Source organism: Gymnodraco acuticeps, unplaced genomic scaffold (assembly GCF_902827175.1).
Source record: "Gymnodraco acuticeps unplaced genomic scaffold, fGymAcu1.1, whole genome shotgun sequence".
NCBI classification, from domain to species: Eukaryota; Metazoa; Chordata; class Actinopteri; order Perciformes; family Bathydraconidae; genus Gymnodraco; species Gymnodraco acuticeps.
In genome coordinates this window covers 223,755-247,102 of record NW_022992285.1, presented here as the reverse complement: position 1 = coordinate 247,102, position 23,348 = coordinate 223,755, and the positions used below count along the sequence as shown (strand labels likewise).

The window sequence follows — 23,348 nt, the reverse complement described above, 5'->3', positions numbered from 1 at the left end:
GACATGCAAATATGTCTGTCTAAGACAACCAATTTTTGTGTCTGTCTAAAACAAAATATATATTTAATTTTACATTGTAATGCAAAACAACCTGTTCCATGAATTCATTGCTTTAAAATACATTTTGTAGTTTCCTTTCATTTAAAATGGTTGAGGTAAGCTTGGGGGACTCAAAGGGCACCCGATTGTTTGTCTGAACACCTTGTTTCTCTTGTGCATTAAAAACACTTGTGTTAGGGCATGAATTAACAATAAATAGGTTATATACAGTATAAAATACCACGTACTGTCTGCCCTCCTATGCCACCCTGGCATGACCTCTTGCCTCCCCTTTGCCCCCCCATGTAAAATGTTCTAGAACCGCCACTGCACACAACTATGGTGTAGTTATGCATTGAATGAAAAAACTTGGGTTGCAGGTTCCTCAATAGTGCATTACAAGACATCTATCAATATTTGTGCATACCTCCAGCAATGTTAACTATGTTGAAGCACTTATTTTAACTGATATTATACATAATGTATTATACTCTTATAAGATGTATGTAGATATTTCATCTCCGGCCTTGTCAGGTATTGAACAATCAATAAATAAAGAACACAGAATTGTTGAATATAAAACACAGAATTTGTGTGATTATACTAAATGATTTACAAATAAACACCACTGCATATTTAACTGTTACACATGCTGATGTAACGCAAATGTTCCAACTTGGGATCAATAAAGTATATCTTATCTTAAGCTGATCGATGGTGCCATATTTGCAAAATGTGCCTCTGAACCTTGACAAGTGCATGTTTCAGGCTTATCAATTAATGTAATGTAATGTAATGTTATCAATTAACAACAGGGGTCACAAACATAAGACCAGCTGTTAAATAAAGCTCTTCTGACCTTAGCTGGCATGTGTGTATATATATTAATGCTGCCCATTATGGGCACAAGCAATTTTCACCCATTTATTAATTATACGTTTTAAATGTGAGTGTTTCCTATCCCCTAAACCTCCAGGGATGTACACAGTTTAATACTGGCAACTTCTTATTATGGGAAATACGAAAACGTCTTTTAAAACTAAAACTCCCAGTAGAGACGTGCCATAGATAGAGAACATGTTGCGAAACAGAATAGCCAGCATTTGTAGTTCTGGGGACAGGGTGGGGGAGGGGGGACGCGGTGGACCCGTTCAAATCCAGTTTTGGACAGTCTGCGTGGTTCCATCCCATTTCAAGTGCTGTTCGAGGCTCGGCGTAACCCTCGGAGCACACTCTCCAATCACAGAGCTTGAGGACTATCACGGGGTTTGTCAAACAGAGCACATGGTGTAGTCCAAACGATAGCTGGGGATTCTGGGTAGTGTAGTGTCTGCCATCCTTTACTCCGAAAAAATATTTGTTTTTCCGAATCGAAGGGGAAAAATACAAAAGCATTGCACACAATTTAAACCAATCAATGTTGTGTAATTAACAAGGATAATCTGGTGTTTTTTAGTCGATGAGTAGTGCAGATATCACTGTAAAATCAATCGACAGTAAGGGGAATACTTACTTCCGGGTGTACAATTCTCCGTTATCCAATTAGAATAGACGCTCACATTGCCTTTAAGGGCAGTCGACACAAACAAACGCTGTGCTTCCATGAGCGTCCATAGAAGCATATGGACATCCCGGAAAGCTGAAAATGGACGCTAAGGGCCCCCCCCCCTTGCGTTGAAAATGGACGCTAAGGCCCCCCCCCTTGCGTTGGAAAAAGCCGACACAGGGGACTTGACATAACGTCAACATAGGCCGACCTGGGAGTGAGGATGTGTTGGTGTGTGCGGTTCTACAAGTGCAGTCCTGTAACTGCTGTCTCCGACGCTGCAGCTTCATGCTACTCCACACCGCAGTATTTTTTTCTTTTTTTTTACCCAAAAAATATATTGTATATTATCGGGGCTATTAATACTGTTATCGGGATGACGTCATAATTCCTAATATCAGACCTGCATCCCTTAAAAAAAGAGGTACTTATAAAGTCAAGATATAGTGAAATGCATCACACTGTATCCCATTGAGCCTCCAACAGTTCATTCACACGCACCCACAGAGCATCCATCTGTCATCTATCACCAATGACACATTTCCTTCTTTTTTTTCCGGGATGTTGTGAGGAATGTGTGCTCATACTGAACATTTAAGTATAAGAAAGCTGTAACAAGTCGATGATAAGGGAGACATTTGCTACCCTGCAGATTCTGCAAAGGATGTTTTCAAGACATGCAAAGGCTCTTCTCACATGCAGTGGCTAGGGAGTGAGCAGGAGTGCACCCACAAAGGCCATTACACCATGATGCTGTGCTGTGAACTGAAGTTGAGTGCAAGGCAGGAGCTGGTGTGAAGAAAGAGTTAACTGTATAAAGGGGAAAGATAAACACATTACTGCCTCGCTAGTCGCTGCGAGTAACATAATGAACTCCTAATCGCCGCTGAGGGTGTAATTCATCTATGAAATCAGCAGCAAATTGAGATGAAGAAAATCAGTTTCTGATCCATCTCATGCAGTAGCTTAGTAGGAAGGATATTGAACGGCGTGCCTCTCAAAAGGTTAGGAGTAACACTTTCCTGTCAGCATCGATATTCTGAGAGTGGAAAACTTCCCCTACACGCCGTCATATACACACGGCCTGCCAAGCAGCAGGCGCAGCTCACAAGTCCTGCCGATGCATCTGTATTCTGCCGTGTGCTTGCCAGATAAGCAATGACTAGCGTCTCGGGTCAAAATGTCATATTCTCAATCAACTCCAGTAGCAGCGAATGTCAAATGCTTTGTTGAGTAGAGCGCAGCTGTCAAGAGAGGGAATGTGGTGAATCAAACTTGCATGTATCCCCCCATTTCTCCATGCATTCCCCTTCTCCCTCCACGTCCACAGCCAGCTTGTGTCTATCTCCAGAATAATGCATAATAGTATATGTTGAGGCCAAGGAGGGAACGCGTGAAGATGATGGCATCTGGAGCCGCCGGCACCCCCATCCGTATCAGCCCTTTGGAATTCAGGATTCTTGTGCTTAACATCAACCTTCTCTCTGCCTTTCTATGCATATTTTTGTCTGGGGTGGTCCTAGTGTGGGTTTCCATGCACTTCGGAGGCGTGTGAATGTGAAATCAAAAGAAAATGAACCCATAACTTATACATTCACTAAATGTGTGTGTGTTTGTGCTCCCTTTATAAACTGCTTGAATTTTCATGTTGTGTTTGTACAAATGCATGTGCGCATGTGTTTGAACAAGATAAAAACAGGGCGAAAGAATGAAAGAGACATTTGTAAGAGCAGGGAGAGACACAGACAAAGAAAAGGGTGGCGACAAAGAGAGGGAGAGGAAGCTAAAGAAAAATAAATGACTCACCTTCTCTGCCGACTGGGCTGTGCCAAAGAAAATCGGGATGAATGCCAGCCAGACTATGCATGTGGTGTACATAGTGAATCCAATGGGCTTTGCTTCATTGAAGTCTTCTGGTACATCCCTTGTCTTGATGGCATAGATGGTGCAGGTCACCATCAACAGGATGCTGTAGCCCAACGAGCAGATTATCTGGAGGTCTGTGATGTCACACTTCAGCACGCCGCGGGCCAGCTTGGGGTTGATGGTTTTCTGCTCATCGTAGTCGATAATGGTGTTAGGAGGGTCCACGGCGAACCACACCAAAACGCCTAGCAGCTGCACGCAGATCAGACTGGAGGTTATGGCAATCTGTGAGGTGGGACTGATGAAGCGAGGGGCCGTGACCGTCTGCTTGCCTTGCTCGAAGATACGATAGATGCGGTTGGTCTTGGTGAGCAGCGCTGCGTAGCTGATGCACATGCCCAGGCCCAGGAAGATCCTCCTGAAGGCACACACGGCTACATCAGGCTTGGCGATCATGAGGAAGGTGATGATGTAACACAGAAAGATGCCTGTTAGCAGCACATAGCTCAGCTCCCGGCCCGACGCCCGCACGATGGGCGTATCATTGTAGCGAACAAATGTCGCCATGACAAAGATGGTGGCAATGATCCCCAGCATGGCCAGGAAGACGGGGATGATTGCCCAGGGAGAGTGCCACTCCAGTTTGACAATTGGAATGGGCTGGCAGGCGGTTCGGTTGGGATTGGGCCTCATGTTGTAGGCACAGAGTCTGCAGGAAGTCTCATCATACTGGTACTGGTAGCCATCACATAGCTCACAGTGCCAGCAGCATGGCATGCCCTTTACCCTCTTCTTCCTCTCTCCAGTTTTGCAGGGCAGGCTGCACACAGAGATTGGCACCTCCTGCTCCCCATCTGGCCACTGAAGCTCCTCCAGCTGGTACAGAGATGACACACAGAGCAAGAAGATAGGGTTAGTGATGGAGCAGTAAGCCAGAAGTACCACTGAATATAAAAATGTATGGGGATAGTGTTGTGTTTTGTGCATGCCCCAACATACACTCCTAATTCCTTTATTGTTCTTCTCATGAGGTAACAGTCTTTGCAAAAACCAAGTACAATGCAGCTGAAGAAAACAATGACCTAATACAGCAAAGCATATTTATTGCCAATTTCAGAGGGATAGTCTTTTCTTATACTTGAATTTAATTGAAATCACCATGGCAACAGAGCTTACCTTCGTTCAGTGAAATAAAGAAATGTGAAATGCAAAAGACATTGTGTTTTAATACAGAAGCCAGTGAGGTATGAAAATATGTGATGATAAAGAAGGAACATGGGACTCTAGGATTGCAAATGCCTCTTTTAGACGTTGCAGAGCTATTTCTATTTATGATCTTGTCATCAATATGAAAAGTGCAGTGTTTCATGGTTTAGGCTCAAACTATAATCTCAATGTACAAGTTGCCTTAAAAAACCGTGAAGAAATTGAATTTTTTAGGGTTCTTACATATTTTGTTAGTGTGCTAAAAAAGCTTTCATAATACTCTGAGCTGATCTTTTAATTTATTTTGAAAGTGCACTGAACCATGACTTTAAAAGGAGCAGAAGATTAATGATTCAAGTAACCAAAATAAATCATTTGGAGTCCAACAAACAGAAAGAAACATAGATAACTACATATTCCAGTAGTGTGATGGTTACACATATTTGTATTGCCCTCTAAAACTGATTTAGTATGGCAGATTTAAAGGGTGCTTTGAGACAATGAGTTTGAAACAGCCTACATTAAAATCGTTGAGTGGCATGGCATAAAACTATATTGAAAATGAATAGCAATTAATTTCCAGTATAATTTCTGTTGTGTGCATTATGCCTTGATGTGAATTGAATTCATGAAAAGGAACCCTGTGGAGATTCAGAGCTATAATAGCTATTTGAAGCATTGTGACAGATCGGATCACAGAGTGACTGACTCCTCCACTGACAGCTGACACACACACACACACACACACACACACACACACACACACACACACACACACACACACACACACACACACACACACCACACCAAACATTTCCTGCTCTCTTCCGTGAAATGAACCATGCAATTTATTATTTATTTTGCGTTTGTTAATTATGGGGAATGATTGTGTTAAGAGGTAGTTAACCTGTTTATGTTTGGGTCGGATTTTTATGTTGACAATATGGTTTTGAGGTAATTGTGTCACCTGTTGACGGTAAGCCTGTGGTATTACCAGGCCCACCCAGTTTACTCATTGGCCCACCCTGAGAAAGCTTCGGTGTCATTTACAAAAAAAAGTTTTTAAATTTTTAATTATTTTTAATTATTTCATTATTATTATAAAAACATGTATTCACCCATTGAGAATATCCAATAATTCAAAGTGAAATTCAAGTGAACAAATATCGAGTTTAATTAATTTTGTATGTGTTTTGTCCTCTGAACCGAACTCATTTAAGGTAAAAACTGATTGTTGGATCCGGCGCGCGCCATAATAACGTGAGAGAGGCAGAGAGCTGCCTGCAAAATAAATGATGGCTCAAAGTTCACTAATGAACTTTCTTTTTTTTTTTTAAAGCCAGACTCCAAGAAGAGTACACTGCCCTCATCTAGCATCATTTTCTGATAACGATTAAATAGCCCCGCCTCCCTCTCCCCACGTCTCCCTCCCCACCATGCTCCCCACCTCTCCTGCTGCTGGGCTGTCAGAAGAAAACAAATGTTAACGGAAACTCTGCCGCACGGTTCCCTCGTCCCTTGGAAGAGGCGGAGAGGTGGGTGTTTTTCATCTGCTGGTGGACAGTCCGGAGAGATATACACAGGGTTGGGTTGTAACGGAATACATGTAACGGTGTTACGTAATCCGAATACAAAAATCAAGTGTATTCAGCTGGCGTTACATTTGAAAAACGAGTAATCTGAGTACAGTTATTTTCGTAAACCTGAAGTGAATACATTACGGAATACTTATTGGAATTATTGGTGGAAAAGTTTCCTCACAAAATGTAATATTCATTACGGCAGAACTGTGTGCACACTGCACGGCGCTGCAGCATGTCTGTGTGCGAGAGAGAGATGCAGCGTGTCTGTGAGGCCCCGCCCCCGCACGCAGATGAGAGAGAGAGATATCTTTTAAAAAATATATCGAAAGTTAGAAACGGCGATGGTTAGATCAAATGTGCAAGATAACGTTTATGTAGCATTTCTTTATTGTCGAAATGATGACATTTCATAACGGGATCAAATCAGACCCGGCGCCAGAACAAATCCAAAGGGAGGGCATATGATTTTCATGGGAGGGCACACAAAACAGTCACGTGCTGCGGGACTGCGGCACAATATATATCAAACAGCAAGGCCAACAGCATCGTGTAAAGACGCACACTTATCGTAAATACATACACAAATAAAGGGCAACATAGAAACCACTTTTGAAACATTGTGTGCGTGGCAGCACAAACACTGGTAAATCACGAGCAAGGCACACTGGTTAAGGATGGCAGCTTCCTCATCGCTGCACTCGGAGAGAAATAAAGACGGAGACGATGAACTGTTTAGCCCGCCTTGGGCATGGTTTATGTTTCTATGCACTGCACTCGGACATGCTGTGGAGTGAACCGTGGTCACCTCTGAGAGGGAGTTGGTTGACAGCTAAAAAAAGCTATAATATCAACAACAGCTGACACGTAATAACGGCTCCGTGCCAGCTGATCTGAACCAAAGTACTTATTTCCTTATTTGTTTCCTCGTGTCTCTCTCTCCACAAACTCTCACATGAAATGTGTTCTTTTGATGCGGCATGCCTTAGCAGTCCTTTATCAGTCTGTAATGCGTGTTTCCAGTCGCAAAAACATTTGACAGTAAAAGCCACATCAGATGAAGACGTATTTACTTTAAACTGTCTACAGGGGAAACAAAAGGCTGCGTCTGCTTAACGAATATTCAAGCCATGGTCTGTTGTGTACCATGCAGCGGCTAAAGTGCGCTTCTTTCCTGAAAACAATCTCCCTGATAACGATCCAGTTTCACCTGGTTGGATTTATTAACCCCAAGATCATCTGGGGCTGTTGGTCTTTGAGCGGTTGCTGGCCCAATAGTACCTGTTGATGTGCTGCAAGGTAGCGTCTGTAGTGGAGGCACCGGCACGGAGGAGGAGGAGGATGCTGGCGGGTGTGGTACAGGGTGTGGCAACGCAGGTGGTGATGGTAGGGGCAACAAGGAGTTGTGCTTTGATGAGTCAAGGCTTGGGCTCGCTAACTCAGCCCCGGGGTTTGCCGAGGTCAAGCTTGTGACATTAAGGCGTGCTGCTGCAACGGCAGGTGCAGGGTCGCCAGCAGCACCATCGGCTGCAGTTCTTTCATCGCTATTTCGTTTGAATAAATCCTTAGACCTTTTGAGCCAATTTCTGATGTCCATTTTGTAATTCAAACAGAAATGGGAGTCTACAGAATGCACAATAAACAAATCCAGAATAGGCGGCAGAGTGTGACGCTGTGATTGGTCTAAATGTGGACGAATCACAAATCACAACAGACACATGCCTTTATTTGACGTAGCCTGCGATTTTTTGTTTTAGTAGCCTACTATCTGACATCACATACATCGTAGCATAAAAGTTCACAGTTTATTTATAATTAAAAAAATTACAAAATAAATATTTTTTGAATTTTTATAAATAATAAAATCGTGTTTATTGGGGGAGGGCAGGAATGTCAAATGGGAGGGCCTGGCCCTCCCACGGCGCCGGGCATGCATCAAATCAAAGTGAATGGCCTGCTGCTGCTGAATGCATGGGGCAAGTGACTGGAAAAAGTTTTAAAAGTTATTACATCGTTTCAGATAATAATAATACATAATAATGATAATTCATTCTATTTAGGGGCGCCTTTCAAAGCACCCAAGGACACCTTACAATTCATAACATATTCTAAGGAAAGGTTTTAAGACAGTACAAAGAATGCAGTCCGGGTGATGTTGTGTTTGAGTTCTTGATAAGCCATTAAAACAGTAAAATACGTGTCTCCTGTTCCCCAAAACATATCCATCTGTTATGGAAAAAGAAAGTATTCCAAAAGTATTCTAAAAGTAATCTGCCACCGGTACCGGCGGGGATTGTTGTTAGCTTCTGATGCGCAGAAGAAAAATCTGGCCCACCCTATTTTTTACAGGCCCACCCTAAAGTACATTTCTGCCTACGCTACTGCTCGGGAGAATGTTGCAGTGAAGCCAACAGCTGGGACGTGTTCGGGAGATTGTTGCAGAGAAGGCAACACCAGAGCATGTTTACTCTTTCAGTGATGGACGGCCTGATTTGGTATTTTATTTTGTTTGTTTAAGTTGTGCTGTTTCGCAATTTTTTTGTTGCTGTTAAAAATAAAGTTTTGGAGCTTAAAACAACCGACTAAGCCAATGTTTCGAACGGACAAATAGAACCCCCGTCATAAGCATGATCTAACGGAAAGTCATAGTATGCTGTAAAAATTCATAGTAGGCCTACTATAGTATGTCATAAAGTCAATTAAATGCATGGGTAAGTATGCCTTAACAAGTCTTATTATAGTGTGCCATTAAAAGTTATTGTATATAATTTAATAAAAGTTAAAAAAGGAACACTATAGTATATCCTGTACATTAACAAAGGGTCATAGTATAGTATTTAATACAGTATAAAGTCATACATCGTCATAATGAATTATGCCGTAAAAATTCATAGTTTAGTATGCCGTGACATGACAACAAAGTCATGAAAAGTCATGTTGTAGTGTGTCGTAAAATGTCATAGTTACTGTAAGTATGCTGTAAAAATTCATAATTTAGTAAGTCAAAATAAGTAAGGAAAAATTATAATTAAAAAAAGTCATAAAAAGTCGTAAAAGATGCTGATATAATAGGTCATATAAAATCATAAAAACTTCATAGTGAAGTCTGCTGTAAAAAGTTATTGTATAGTATTCCATTAAAAATAATATTAAATATCATTACAAATCATAAAAACTCATAGTATAATATGTCGTAAAAAAGCTCATAAGCCATAAAAAGTCATAGTTTAGTATATCATTAAAAAGTTCAAAGAATATAAAAGTATAGTATGATACTACATTTATAGTAAAGTACACATTTTTTACATTAAGAATGTTTGGTTGCAAAAAATCTTATTATCTGACTACAGTAAGACTGCAGGCTAACCCAACACAATTCTCGATTTTCTTTTAATGGTAAGATGCAGGAAATATTATCTGACTATAATATCATGACAAAGTACATGTCAATAAATGTTTAAAAAAGCTATAGTATGTTGAAAAATGTCATTAAAAGGCATAATATATGATGTCTGAAATATTCATAGTTTAGTATTTCATTAAATAAGTCATAGTATAGCATGTCCAAAAATGTATTGACAAAGTAATAGAAAGGTATTTTGAAAAAGTCATACTACTGTATAGTTTGTCAGAATTTTATAAAAAAAGTCATAGTATAGTATGTTGAAAAAGATAATAGTATAGTATGTTGAAGATGTCATTAATGTCAAAAATGGCATTACAAAATTCATGTATGTCCAACATTTTAATAATAAAGTTATAGTGAAGTATGTCAGGCTGTCTCGGGTATAAATACCGCAGATCTTTCCCTCTAGAAGCAGTCACACTTTACAACCACCCTGGTCCCTGGTAGACCCCCCCCCACACACACACACGCACGCACGCACGCATGCACGCACGCACACACACACAACAATGTTGTAGCATAACACTGTGCAATATATACTTCAATATGTTCTACTTCATTCAGTTATTTCATATTTGTATATTCCTAATATTGCTACTGACCTTTTCAGACTTGGAATGTGTAATTATAATGTAATTTGATGCAACAGTGTAACAAACAAATGTCCCCTCTTTTAGAAAAATAAAGGAATTCAAAATGTCGAAAAAAGTCACACAACGTGTTTTTTATGCAGAAAGAAAGTCATAGTATAGTATGTTGAATATATCAGAAGAAAACGTCACGTATGCCGAAAAATATCAGAATAAAAACATTATAGTATGTCGTGAAACAGTAATAGGTTCGTGTGTCAAAAATATCAGAAAGAAAGGTCATAGTATGTCGAACAATATAAAAGCCATAGTACTTTATGTTGAAAAATGCCAATATTTCTTTAAAATGTATGTCAAAACCTTCTCTCTATTCCTCATTTCTAGTCTACACTGTCAAATCAAGGCAACAAATAATATAATAAAATCTATAGAAATGTCTTTATTCAGTGCTCATCTCTTCCTTTCTGTGATGTGATTTTAATATAAACCTCTATGACACATTAAACATGTGAAAACACTCAAAGACTGACCACTATCCAACTCATGTTGTTTTCTACCAAGTACAATTATTGTCACATACAAAATGAATCCAACAGCATCGCTTCCTCCAGATGTGACAACTGCCAACAATTACAGACACAGAGCTGCAACTTTGCTGCGCACGCACGCACGCACTCACACGCACACGCACACACACACACACACACACACAGTGTTTTTGTTGTGTACCTGTTTGACAAATGTGTTGTTTCTGTAGTGTCTCTGTAGATTATCATCTGCTAATTATCTGGGGGCATGAAGGTGCCATTTGTTATTTGGACAATGAATGGTGCATACTGGAAAACCTCCCGATACACACAGCGTGGTAACAGTAATGAGACCAACAGCTCTGTTGCTATGGAGACTGGATGCAATACTTTTGACACTTTGGACTCATTTTCATCTGGGGTTTCACTTCAGCTGTTAATTATACAGTTCATTTGAGTTTTTGTGAACAGGAGCAGCCTTTCATTGAATTATCAATGATCAAAACGTGTAAAAGAATAACCATTGAATGATCCTCATGTGTTACTAATCAAGGTGATAGCTATTGGAATATAATTGCACTGTAAGAGCATTTTGTTAGTAATCACGCTAAAACAGAATGCAGCACAAATCTCCAGCAACAGACGTTGTTCCACCTTTGCCATCCAATCCATTTGGTGAGTTTAATTCTTGTGAACCAGAGACATTATGCAAATGTTACCTCATCTGTATGTAAATGTCATGTTTTTTTGGGGTGTAATCTGAGTTACATAGAAATGTTCATCTTAGGTTTCATCCTTTCAAACAGCATGGACATTTTCAACCATGTTTGCCTTGAAATAAAAATAAAACTCATCAGTTGCTTTATTGTCCACATGAATCACCCAAGCCCATTCTTGTGTTGTGACAGTGAGATCTATCATTGTAGCCGCAAACCAACACCTTGCACCTATAAACAGCAGCACAGCGGCTGTGTTCCAGCTCTACACCTAGCCTGATATTAGGCACTATTTTTTGTGTAGGTAGTTATTCAAAGCTACCATGACATGTATCCCTTGGGCTCAACTATCTATGCAAAAAAAATACATCATTTTTATTGATATGATTTATCTTGCTCTAATGCAGTAGATGTACCTTAAATTCCATATGATTATAGATTTAGAGTTTAATCATATACAGTAAAACCAGGCGTGGGGAAACAACTGAGCACAGGAGTAACATAGGAGGTGTTTATTTAGGTGTCAATTCCCAACAACAGCTCTCTGCTGCCAAAAACTGAACATATATGGTTTGACACTTTGGGTTAACAACATGTTTTCTCCTCCACCCACTGAAATCACCGTCAGTTCTCTAAACCTGTGCAGAGGGAAAAGAGAGATCTGACAAATGCAGTGCTGTCTGTTGGTAACTGTCTCTATTATGTCTACTTTCTTACTTTGTAATGTATAACTCTAAAATCAAGCCCTCACTAATGTTAAGTCATGCCCTGATATCCTTTCACAAGAGGAAAAATATCAAATTCCTTTTAACAGCAAATCAAATGTGACACACTAGCATTTCCCTCACAAACTGATTTAAAAGAAAGATTGTCAGTTAAATTGCATGTTTTTTTGTATCTCTATACAAGCATCTAGTGACACATTTGATACTGAATGATGAAATAAAATGTTTCATTTAATTAAGTCTAGACTAAAAGTAAATTCCTGTAAAACTTTGGAATACGATTAACATTTGCCAACATTAGTAGGCAGCACATCAACTAAAGTGTGGGTGAACATGTTTCTCTTTTCATTGTTGGAGGAATATATTACTTGATTTGTCTTCTGGGTGGAGAGTAACACTCCCTCTTTCTTGCTAAATTGCACAAACACAATCATTTTGTACCCAAAAAACACCAATTAGATTGAAAGACAAACATGTCTGCACCTGACCGCTCTCCGTATTTGAGATGCAAATAATGTGCACCACCTTGTCATTTCCATTTTCAGAAACCACACAAAATATTCAGGCTTGTAAATCTGTCGCATCACTGAGCTTAGACATCCTGTTTAGATAGTATTCAAATGGCATTTTGTCAGTGTGTTGTGTTTCCAGTGAATCGTCATACCCTGAGCTGGAGGTTCTCCACCCACTGTCCTACTATCTTATACTCTGGGGTGGAGGAGTTGGTCATCTGGAACTGGTACAGGTCATAGCGTCCTGGAGCATCGCCGTTTTTGTTAAACACAACAGAGGGTGCCGGCACTGCCTGTACAGAGCGAAAGAGAGAGAGAGAGAGAGAGAGAGGAAAGGATAGGATAGAAAAGTGTTAGCTGTTGTGACACAGAGAGAAACACATACACTTTGAACCCTTGTCTTTTTCTGTGTGGTGTTATACATGGGCCACACCTGGGAGCACAGAGTGTTTGATCTGTTACTCCCAGTTAAAAGCTCAACACACAGTGACCTATATCCTCAACCTTTTATGATAATCACGTATACAGGGAAGCATGCTCCCTACTGACCAATATAGCCCTTCCTCACCTGCTTCCTATGCAGCATCACGGCTGCCACAATGGCCTCTGGAGGAATACATTTTCATATTCCAAACACTTGAATATATCAACTCTCAGCTGTGCTTTCATATCGGAAATTCAAATTAACGCATACCTCCTCAGGTAGGAAGAAATGCATTTCAATCACACAGTGGACAACAACAGGAGATGCAGGGAGGATAAACAGGTCAGCCGGAGCATCATACGGTCCCCATATGCTCGCAGTGTGCAGCAGCCTGTCTCAAGCAGAGCCCTGAAGATTTCTCTAATTAGCTCAGAGGTCTGCGGACACCTGAAACATTACGCATGAGGAAAATGCATTTTTTCAATTTGAGGGAGCTCTCGAGCCTGTCAGTTGTGTTGTGCATATCACTCAATTATGACTGCAGAGTAGTGTGTTCATTCAGATGTCAATCAACGCAAGATCTCTCTTATAGCAGTAAATGTTGAATGGCATTAATGTTTTGCCATTAATGCCATTCAACATTTACTGCTACAAGAGACTGTAGTACTTTATTTGTATACATGAGGTATGCATTGTTAATGAGGTCAGTTGAACTATCCAGAATGCTTAGAGACAATGAACAAGTGGTGCGTTTCACAAGTCTATTCACCTTGACACTGCATATAAGTAGCTTGTAAGCACAAATGGAGATACCATTTTTTTTAAATGGGACAAGGGGGAGTCTGATGCCACTTGGCATGGGAATTAAGTACTTTAATAGCTTTGGCTATAAAAAAGTAAAGAGAGAGGACCAGCAGCATATGTCCAAAACACTTTGGGAACATGTTGTCTTTTGTATCTGGAACAGTGCTCGTGGCTTTTGGAAGCAAGGCCACTGCACTTTTTCCTTAGTTTGCAGCCAGGAGGGAATTTTGTCTGCCTCCAGTGTTTCTTCCAAGGACATTTGTCATTGAGCATTCAACAAAAGTTTCTGGCCAAAAGTCTCTTGTTAAACAAGAAAGGCAGAGGTAACACTAGCAGGAGAAAAAACAATGTAAGACAACAGAATATGAGCCCAGTATATTAAAACGCTGTGGACATGCACCCAAAGGTTCCTTTTTGACCTTGTGACACCGTTGGGCATTGAGAATGTCAGTTTATAAGACTTAAAGTGTCCTTTGCAATGTTGATGCAGAGCCACAAATCCTTTACTCTCTGCTGTTGCGCTTTGTGACAGGACAATATATATATTAACGATATCATTAATATATGCAGTGAGAACCGCAGAGCACTTCACCAGGACGGAGCTGCCATCCATGGAGGACCTCTACACCCGGCGGCTCAGGAAGAAAGCCCTCAGGATTATAAAAGACCCCCATCACCCCAGCAACAAACTGTTCTGTCTGCAGCATCAGGAGTAAACCACCAGACTCTGGGACAGTTTCATCCCACAGGCCGTAAGACTATTCTTCACTTGAGCTTGCACTATTTTAATTTGTATTGTTGTTTTTTATATTTATTTTTGTTATGTCTTGAAGAACCTGCGTTCTGAGTTTTTTTGTAAACATTACATAACTAGACCGTAGCTGTGTATATGTTATGACAATAAACCTTTGAATCTTGAATGCAGATATGCCAATACTGGAGTAATTTGCTTAAGTAAGTCTTTTTGTTTCAAAGTAGAGCACTAATCATAGCTATCCATGTGTCTGCACAGAAAATGAATCAGAATTCATTTCGAGTGAGGTGGTGGTGAACACTCTTTTAGTGTAAAAACCCAACAAAGAACTCAGTGGGTGACAGTCACCCTCCTGTCACTTCTGCTTCCACCAAGCAGAGAGTAGACTGGTTGACACAGTGAATAAAGATGTTGACAAGGTATTGACTCCTGTGAGCAGGAGCTCTGGCAGGGGAGCGATCCTTACTATACGCTTCAGCGAAAACATGCAGCAAAACAAACAAACACACAAAGTCATTCAGTAAAGTGACATGAGTGATTGGGCACTTGGTGCTCTTCAGCTTTAGAGCAAATAATTAAGCCGTGTCTCTGCATGTGGAGATACAAATGCATTATACATTCCTTTTTTGTTTTCTATTGCCTGATATTTTCAAGGGAGCAAAATGGTCTGCGTTGGCTCCTTAGTGAGAACGCTGTCTAAGATGAAAGATTTATGCATTTGCATGTGGCTCTGAACTAAGACATGACAAAAAAGTGCACCACCGCTGTGCCGAGCAGAGTGGGTGGACCGGGGATCCACTGCTGTGTTTCTCTCGCATCATTATTCTCTCCTTTTCTTCTTCCTCTCAGTCTTCAGCTCTGTGACTCCAGCACAGTGGGGAGATCAACAAAGGAGGCTTACACTCCTTCGCTCTCAAACATACATTAGCAGAGGCACGTACACAGAATAATGTGCGTGGTTCCAGTCTTTAAATGCAATAAGGGGCAGTGAGATGTGCCTGACGGAGCCTCAACCGAACAACCTCTGCCTGCCAGGGAAAAGGTTTGAGAATATAAAAGCCAGACAGGAAGGAGAACAGGAGGTGGAGCAGGTATTCTTGGCTCGGGTGAAATGAACAGGCTTATTTGTCAGCGCCACAGGAGGGTAAATGTTTTTTAGAAAATGAAAATACCCCCAAGAAGTCAGCACAACCTCAGAGGGTTATTTAGATAGGACTGCAGATGCTCAGTCCCATGCATGCATCTGTACCCAGTTAAAGTCTGCTGAAAAAAGTTAGCCGTGCAAAGGCAATTTCATATATTTGTTACTTTAGTTCCACCTAAAAATGTCTCCTCACCTGCGGAACTCTGCCCTGCTGCCATAGCGACAGAGTTACAGTAGAGAGAGGCTCTTTAGGCTTTATCTCACTGACAGAGGTTTGGTTTCACGTTTGTTTACAAGGAGTTGTAAAGACTTATTAACCGTGTAAACATGATCAACATGCTGCTTACACTGATAAAACAAATGTGCATAGGATCACTCTTGGATTCATTTATATTGAGGATGAGATGCTATTGTTTTAATCCCTTAAAATAAAGATTATGGAGACATTTCATACTTTTTTACGATCCCCAATACCAAATAAAAACATATCAAAAAGGTCACATCAGTGTGCACCAGGTGACATGTTCCCTCATTGTGATAAATATGATCTAGTAATCTGCAGCTAGAAAGACTCCTGTTTGAGTAACGTTTTTTACCATCTATTGTGCCCAAAAAATACTGAGCCTTTAAAAAATGTAATTATACATTTATGACATATTTATAAGATTAATGTCATCAGTAGGAATGAATGTGACAGCCTATGCTATAGGGAGGCAGAATAGGCAAGTCAATCTAAAATATAGATATATTTCGACGCTGTATCCAAATAGACTAGTAGTTGGATCCTACCCTCTCAGCATAAACTGAACTTCAGGAATGTTTTACATGAAGCATAATGGATCAGGCTTTAGCAGCATTACCTTGTTAAACCCTCTGTTGCATAATGATAATATATGATCCTTGAATCTGGTTCTCAGCTGTAAAAATAGGTAAAATGAAATTATTTTCAGGAAAGGTTACTTATAGGAAAAAAGATCTTCCTGTGCCAGAGCCAGAGGAATTCATTAAAAACAAGAAATAACAACTCAAAATCTATGTTTCGACTGAAACTGATCTCAACGGGATGGATTTGTCACTCGCTTACAGATTAATTAGGAAGACACAAAACAACACAACCTCCCAAACTGAAACCAGCTACCATGACAGAATAATGACGCAAAATTAAATGCCAATTTAGTCGTATAATAAGGCTAGAAATCTGTTCAAACTCCTCAAGTTCTACCTCTGTTAATGACTGATGACACTATTATAGCGTGATTTAATCGGTTTTGCTACCGAGAGTTTGTTCTTTTTTGAACACGTGACACACTGAATGAAAGAAATATTTTTAAGTTACAGTATTCAATTCAATTCAAAACCTTTATTTATCCAGGTAAAATCCCATTGAGATCAATGATCTCTTTTTCAAGGGAGACCTGCAGTATGTATTTGAAAGAAAGAAATATGAATCCAGTGTATGTTCATTCATTTAACCAGGCAAAGAAACAACAAATATGTTGTTTATTAGAATTAAGTTTATATTTTGTGCATAATTTTGTGTTGAAAATATACACTGAAATAAGACATAATAAAGAATCAGGATCTAATCTTTTAATTAGTATGTCTATCCCACTTGAGTACATACTGTACAAGTACATTTTTCCTATATATCTAATAAAAACCCACATATAAAACATTCAACACTTAAGGACACAAAATAAGATGGGTCCTCCTTTTAAAGTAGGCCAGTTTTGTGAGAAGATAACGCTGATTCTGTACTTTAAACAGCTGAATCTTATCTAGAACATTTTGTGAAGACACAATGTACTTCAGAAGAGCCTTTAATGATCAGTGGCTGACATACATGCCAGCACATTTGTAATGACAAAGGTTTAAACTCATCTCCCATCTGGCTCTCTTCCTCCACTCACTCCTGCATTTCAGAGCAGTTGTCATTAATAGCTATTTGCCATTAATTGTTAAATATCTTCCCCATCTCTTTCTGCAAAGGGCTGAATAATGCAGAAGTTCAAGTACTGGCAGACCCATACTATATATCATAATCATATTGTCTCATAATATAACACAGTTCAAGAATATACAAATGGGTTTGAGCTATCATTTAAATGCTGTTTCAATTTAAATTGAAGCCGACACACAAGCAAGTGCATATGGCAAGTATAGAGAATGGGGGGTATTTTTTTCTCATTTGCCTACTTGTTTTAGTCTGAAACTAGCTTTATGTCCACACTTATGATTTTCTCTAAATTGCATTTTCAATTGACACTGGGGATTGATGTGGACACAGCAGCTTCAAGCAAATACTTGGAGGATAATGTAGTAGTTAAATGAATAGATACCACATTTTAAGAAGTACATCTATTTACTTTCTTGCCAAAAGTTAGATAAGAACATTCATGTAAACTTTCCTCTCAGTGTGGCGAAATACCTATAAATCCAATAGCAATCCCTCAAAAAATCAAAACAATGATAGAGCACACCATGTTTTTTTTTCAGTTTGAAGGGTACTTGTTTTGCTTTGGATGTTGTATTTTGCTTTGGATGTTGTATTTTGCTTTGATTTGACCTTTTGTCAGGAGTACACCCCCTCCCGCTCACTCTCCCCACCCTCATCTGGTCTGCTAACCATCCCCACTTCACGCCACGTCACCATGGGTGCTCGGGCTTTCAGCCGCTCTTCTCCCTGACAGTAGAACTCCCTCCTGCCACACATCCGACAGTCTGAGACCATCACAACATCCAAATCCACCTCAAAGTCACCTGTTCAGACTAGCCTGCTCACTGAAGGGCTCACCAGTCTCTACGTGTCCCTGAAATGTTATTGTTCTTGTCCCCCTCATTTGGGTATTTGGTTGTTTGTATGGTGAACACTGAGGCGGATAGCTACAAATGTTTTGTTAAAATATATTTAAAAAAGCTCTATTTGCTTGTTGGGCATTATGACTTGTTTTCTCTTTTACATTTCTATTTCTAACCGCTCAAAAATAAATCCTATCTGATCCATATTTAACATACAGTATAAGATAAGATACAATTTACTTTATTGATGTACAGAATTTGTATTTGAGATTTGAGAAAATATTGTCCAAATATTCAATCAACTCTGAGCAAGAAGAACATTTTCCAGAAAAATGTCCAATCATTTTAAAACCACGTCTTTAAAGGGCCCATGTCATGCTTTTCCGGTTATTACCCGTCCCCTTGTGTGTTATGAAGGTTTTTATGCATGTAAACGGTCTGCAGAGTCAAAAACCCACAAAGTACACCATGTAGCGAGTAAAACTCTAACACAGAAAAGACCTCCCCAAAACGCCTCGTTGGAGATTTCTCATTTACTTCCTGGGCACTCTGACGTGGGGATACCCAGAGGCCACACCCTCTGCCAGCCTTTCACGAAACAAAGCTTCCCAAACCTTTCAGCGATTCATGCCGGATATGTACAGCGTAGGGCACTGAAGAACGATGCTGTTCCTACCAGCGGGAGATTCGGGTACACAACCTGTAAGTATTCATTCATGTTTGTGTGTTTAAAACAAACAAGGTATCTACCACGACTGTTTCAATGGGTAAACGTTTTTCGGGCTACTAGGTTGGGATCGCGGAGAAATGCTCTCCGCAGACCCATTCCCCCCAGGGCGACTGTGGCTGAGAGGGAGTGCGGTCGTCTTTCAACCAGAAGGTTGTGGGTTCGATCCCAGCCCGTGCAGCCAACATGTTGATGTATCCTTGGACAAGATACTTAACCCTGAGTTGCTCCCGATGGCATGGCCAACGGTGTGTGAATGTTAGGTCGTAGAGCAAGTGGTACTGCTCTGTATGAATGGGTGAGTGACATGTAGTATGTAAAGCACTTTGAGGGGTCGTAAAGACTGGATAAAGCGCTATATAAGTACAGTCCTTTTTTTTTTTTTTACCATTCTCACAGCGTTATAAACCTTTTTCTTACTCAATATCAAGCCACACTTATTATTTTTACTTCGGCTGTGAGTGCTTGTGTGTGCTCAGGATGAATTTCGCTTGTTCTCCAACAAGCCGTTTAGGACAGAGAGTGAATACACATACTTTACAGAGATGCTGTATGAGAAACCAATGTGAGTTTGGAAAATTGCACAGTATAAATCTATTTTAGTAGACCTCAACAATAGAATTATGATCAGTAGAAATGGCCATGACATGGGACCTTTAACTATTCTTGTTTTTTTTCATGAAATTGTCCAAAACTAAAAACAAGTTTTAACCTTTATTTTCCCCTTTACACATTTTGGCAGCATTTTCTGATCTTTACAATGTGATACTCACCGTTGAAGCTGGTGTTTCGTATGTACTTCAGCAGAATCTTTCCCTCGGCAGTGTCCATGTGTGGACACACGCCAGGATGATCAGGACACAAGTCTCTATGCATGTTGTGCAGAGCGTGGGCCATGGCGTACACCGCGTCAATCACAAACTGCACCTTGCCTTCCTGCTCGTACTTAGAATCTGCACCGATGCGCTCCTTGCCTGAGGGCAGAAAAGGAAAGAGGAGGACTTGTAGTAAAATACACCATGAGCCATTAGACATTACATCCTCCCTGCACGGCCTATCATCCCCAGCTTCATTTTTATTCCTCCATTTACCATTTTCTGCCAGTGACTTCAATTGTGATTTTGTAGAAATGAATCCTAAAGGGACAATGTCGCACAGCAAATAAGACGACACATTTAATTCCCACATGGAAAATATCAAGCCGGGCTGCGAGACAAAGTGTCAGAAATACAGCCGGCACATATTGAATTACTGAGGTGTATTATAAAGTAATAAGCTGCTAAGATTCGACCTCACTATAGTCCCATCTGCAAGGTGATGAAGATCCCCATGGTCTTTTATAACATACTCTTGTTCAGGGGCTTCCTGCTTTTTTACATCCTCCTTCTAGAGCACTGCCCTTTCACTACTGGCTGCTGTAAAGGTGTTGCCTCATGCTGCTGATGCTCTGCTTGAATACATCATTTACAACCTCTGCTGGATTTCTGTTTTTGTTACGAAACGGAATTAGCCTTTTATTTCTCTGGTAGATGAAAGCTGCATTTCAAGGACTGAATGGAAATTATAAAAACAAAAATACTGCCATTATGTTCAGTAATAATCATTATAATCATCATCATCATCATCATCATCATCATCATCATCATCATCATCATCATCATCATCATCATCATCATCATCATCATCATCACTTCGATATTCAAGCTCCCAGATAACAAAAAAATGCACCATGGAGGAAATACATCTGAATACTAAAAGACAATGTTCTCCTCACTGATAGCTGCTCACAGCTCACATTGAGAGCTCAGCGGGGGGCAGATGTTGATAACAACACACATATAAGGAAGTGGACTGACTTGCATAAAGGGTCACAAGCATTCTGTGCTGACATTTCAAGTAATTTTTTTCAGATCTACACATACATTTCAGCCCACACATAACCTTTTAGCTTTTCAGAGCTCTGCATGGTGTGCTAAATGGACAGGCTTTGAATGCAAACGCCTCCCATTTTTATTTAACACCCATAAATATCAGCTCAGCTTGAGGTGTAAAAAAAGAATATAGAAACAGTTGGAAAGCAAGAAAAGATAAAAGACATTTACAGGCATTTTACAGCGGGTTTGTGCGGCTCAGTGAGTGGACGAGCATCTCCTGTCTTTGACGCATGATAAAATACACCAAACAGGAGATTATAAAGGAAACAAAATCCCCCAGCAAACAGTAATTTGTGTCAAACTGCCATTACCGTCATCACATATGCAAGCAAGATTAATACAGCATCCCACATCACAGGCATCATCCCCTTAGATAATGAATGCAGCGCAATGCCTGTCACAGCGTTGACAGGCAGGGTTTAGGTAATAGGAGAATGCATCACTGTTAACAACACTATCATTAATGTTTCCATAAAGATGGTAATAAAGCATAATGGGGGCATGTGCCATTTTCACTCAGCATTTTGTCCTTTTGCCTGTCATTTCCAAGCTAAAGAAAGTGTGCCTCGGCTCTGTGTGGTTAACACACACGGCACGACTCTGCTGAGCTGTCAAGGTGATGGGTTAAGGAGGAAGAGGGTGGGAACATGGGATTTAAGAGTTACAGGACATTAGCTACAGGAGCAGCCGGTGTGTAGTATGACTAAGACAGGTAATACATTATTATTCTAATAATAAATTCTGCCTGTCCTGCACCCGCTGGGTAGAAACACCTGGTGTAGGACTTTCTTGTGGGAATTAAAACCCAAACAGTGGATCTGCAGTTAGTGATGCGAACAAAAGATCAAGTTCACATCAACCTGACAAGCGAGGGTGAAAATATGCATCGTCTATTAGTGTAATACAGACTTGTCTTACATTGTTCGTGCCAAAAACTCATGTACCTGTGCATTTACGGCTCGTATCCTCTCTCTTCGAGGCACTGAGGAGCCTGCAGTCAAAGTTTTCCTCCCAGAATTCAGCAAACCACACGTTTCTGCGGTTGTTCTCCAGAGTGAGCCCAGTGAAGTATTCATCAAACCCTGGGAGCGGAGGAGAGAGGAGAATGGCTCAGTTCCGGACCAATTATCAACCAATTCAAACCTGGGGGAAATGAAGCGAGACTTGCTGCAGTGGTGTCGTGGAGGTGGGGGTGCCGGCCGCGAGATGTTGGAAGCATACCAGCAAGCACTACTTCATAAAAAATTGACCACGGAGTTTCCTCTTCCTCTCAAGCCCCCATGGAACTTTAATAACTTCTTTCATCTATGTTATTACATTAATTAAAAAACAGGATGCATAATAAATAACGCAGAGATTGTAAATGGTGGCGCAGCCTGTTGCCCCGGGCTGCGAGGTCCTGCAGGTGCTGAACAGGTTTTTTATTCCCTTCATTACAATGGAAAAGGATTGAAGGCATGATGCATTCGCTTAAGACTAATTTAAAAAGGAATTAGACGCCTGTATAGAGCATTTGCTTCAGGAAGGGTAACTTGCTGCAACAAAGGAAATACAAAGCTTGTATGGTGAATTTGTTCTTGTTTGTGCAACTTTTCCACCCAATGTGGGTCAGGGAAATAAACTGGAACATAACTTCATTTGTGATGCAGTATTTTTTTTAAACCATTTCACAATTCTCTTGAGAATAATCTGCAATTTCACATTTTTACATCTCTCTGTCTGTGTTATCCAGTCATATCAGATGAGTCGTGGGTAGAGGTGATAATGGCTAATTAGAGCTGAATGACTTTCTTTTCAAAAGACCATCAATGATGCATGGTGGATTAATAATATTCTCACTGCCTACAGAGCGTACATTTGTCCTGGGTAGACCTCACTTAATTACGGGAAGCCTCATAAAACTCAAGACTTTCAAATGTCCTCGATTGTATTAAGGAGCAGTTATTGAGACTGGGAAACCGGATGGAACATAAAATAAATGGCACATGCTGCGAATACTCCATTTCTGCTCAATCTGTTCAGTGTGTAGTATAATTTCTTCCTTTTTCT

The 23,348-nt window shown here is 40.3% G+C and overlaps 1 protein-coding gene across 1 annotated transcript in view; it reads right to left on the bottom strand.

The window, feature by feature from the left end:
• Nucleotides 1-4,039: 4,039 nt before the first annotated feature.
• The window catches only part of LOC117540771 (metabotropic glutamate receptor 7-like), a 60,615-nt gene continuing 41,306 nt past the window's right edge, over nucleotides 4,040-23,348 (bottom strand). The window contains exons 5-8 of the mRNA XM_034207607.1: nucleotides 22,244-22,381; nucleotides 20,139-20,339; nucleotides 12,866-13,006; nucleotides 4,040-4,327 (exon numbers count right to left, since the gene is read on the bottom strand). Coding sequence (XP_034063498.1) covers nucleotides 12,978-13,006; nucleotides 20,139-20,339; nucleotides 22,244-22,381 — 368 coding nt within the window. The 3' untranslated portion in view covers nucleotides 4,040-4,327; nucleotides 12,866-12,977. The remainder of the gene's footprint in view (nucleotides 4,328-12,865; nucleotides 13,007-20,138; nucleotides 20,340-22,243; nucleotides 22,382-23,348) is intronic.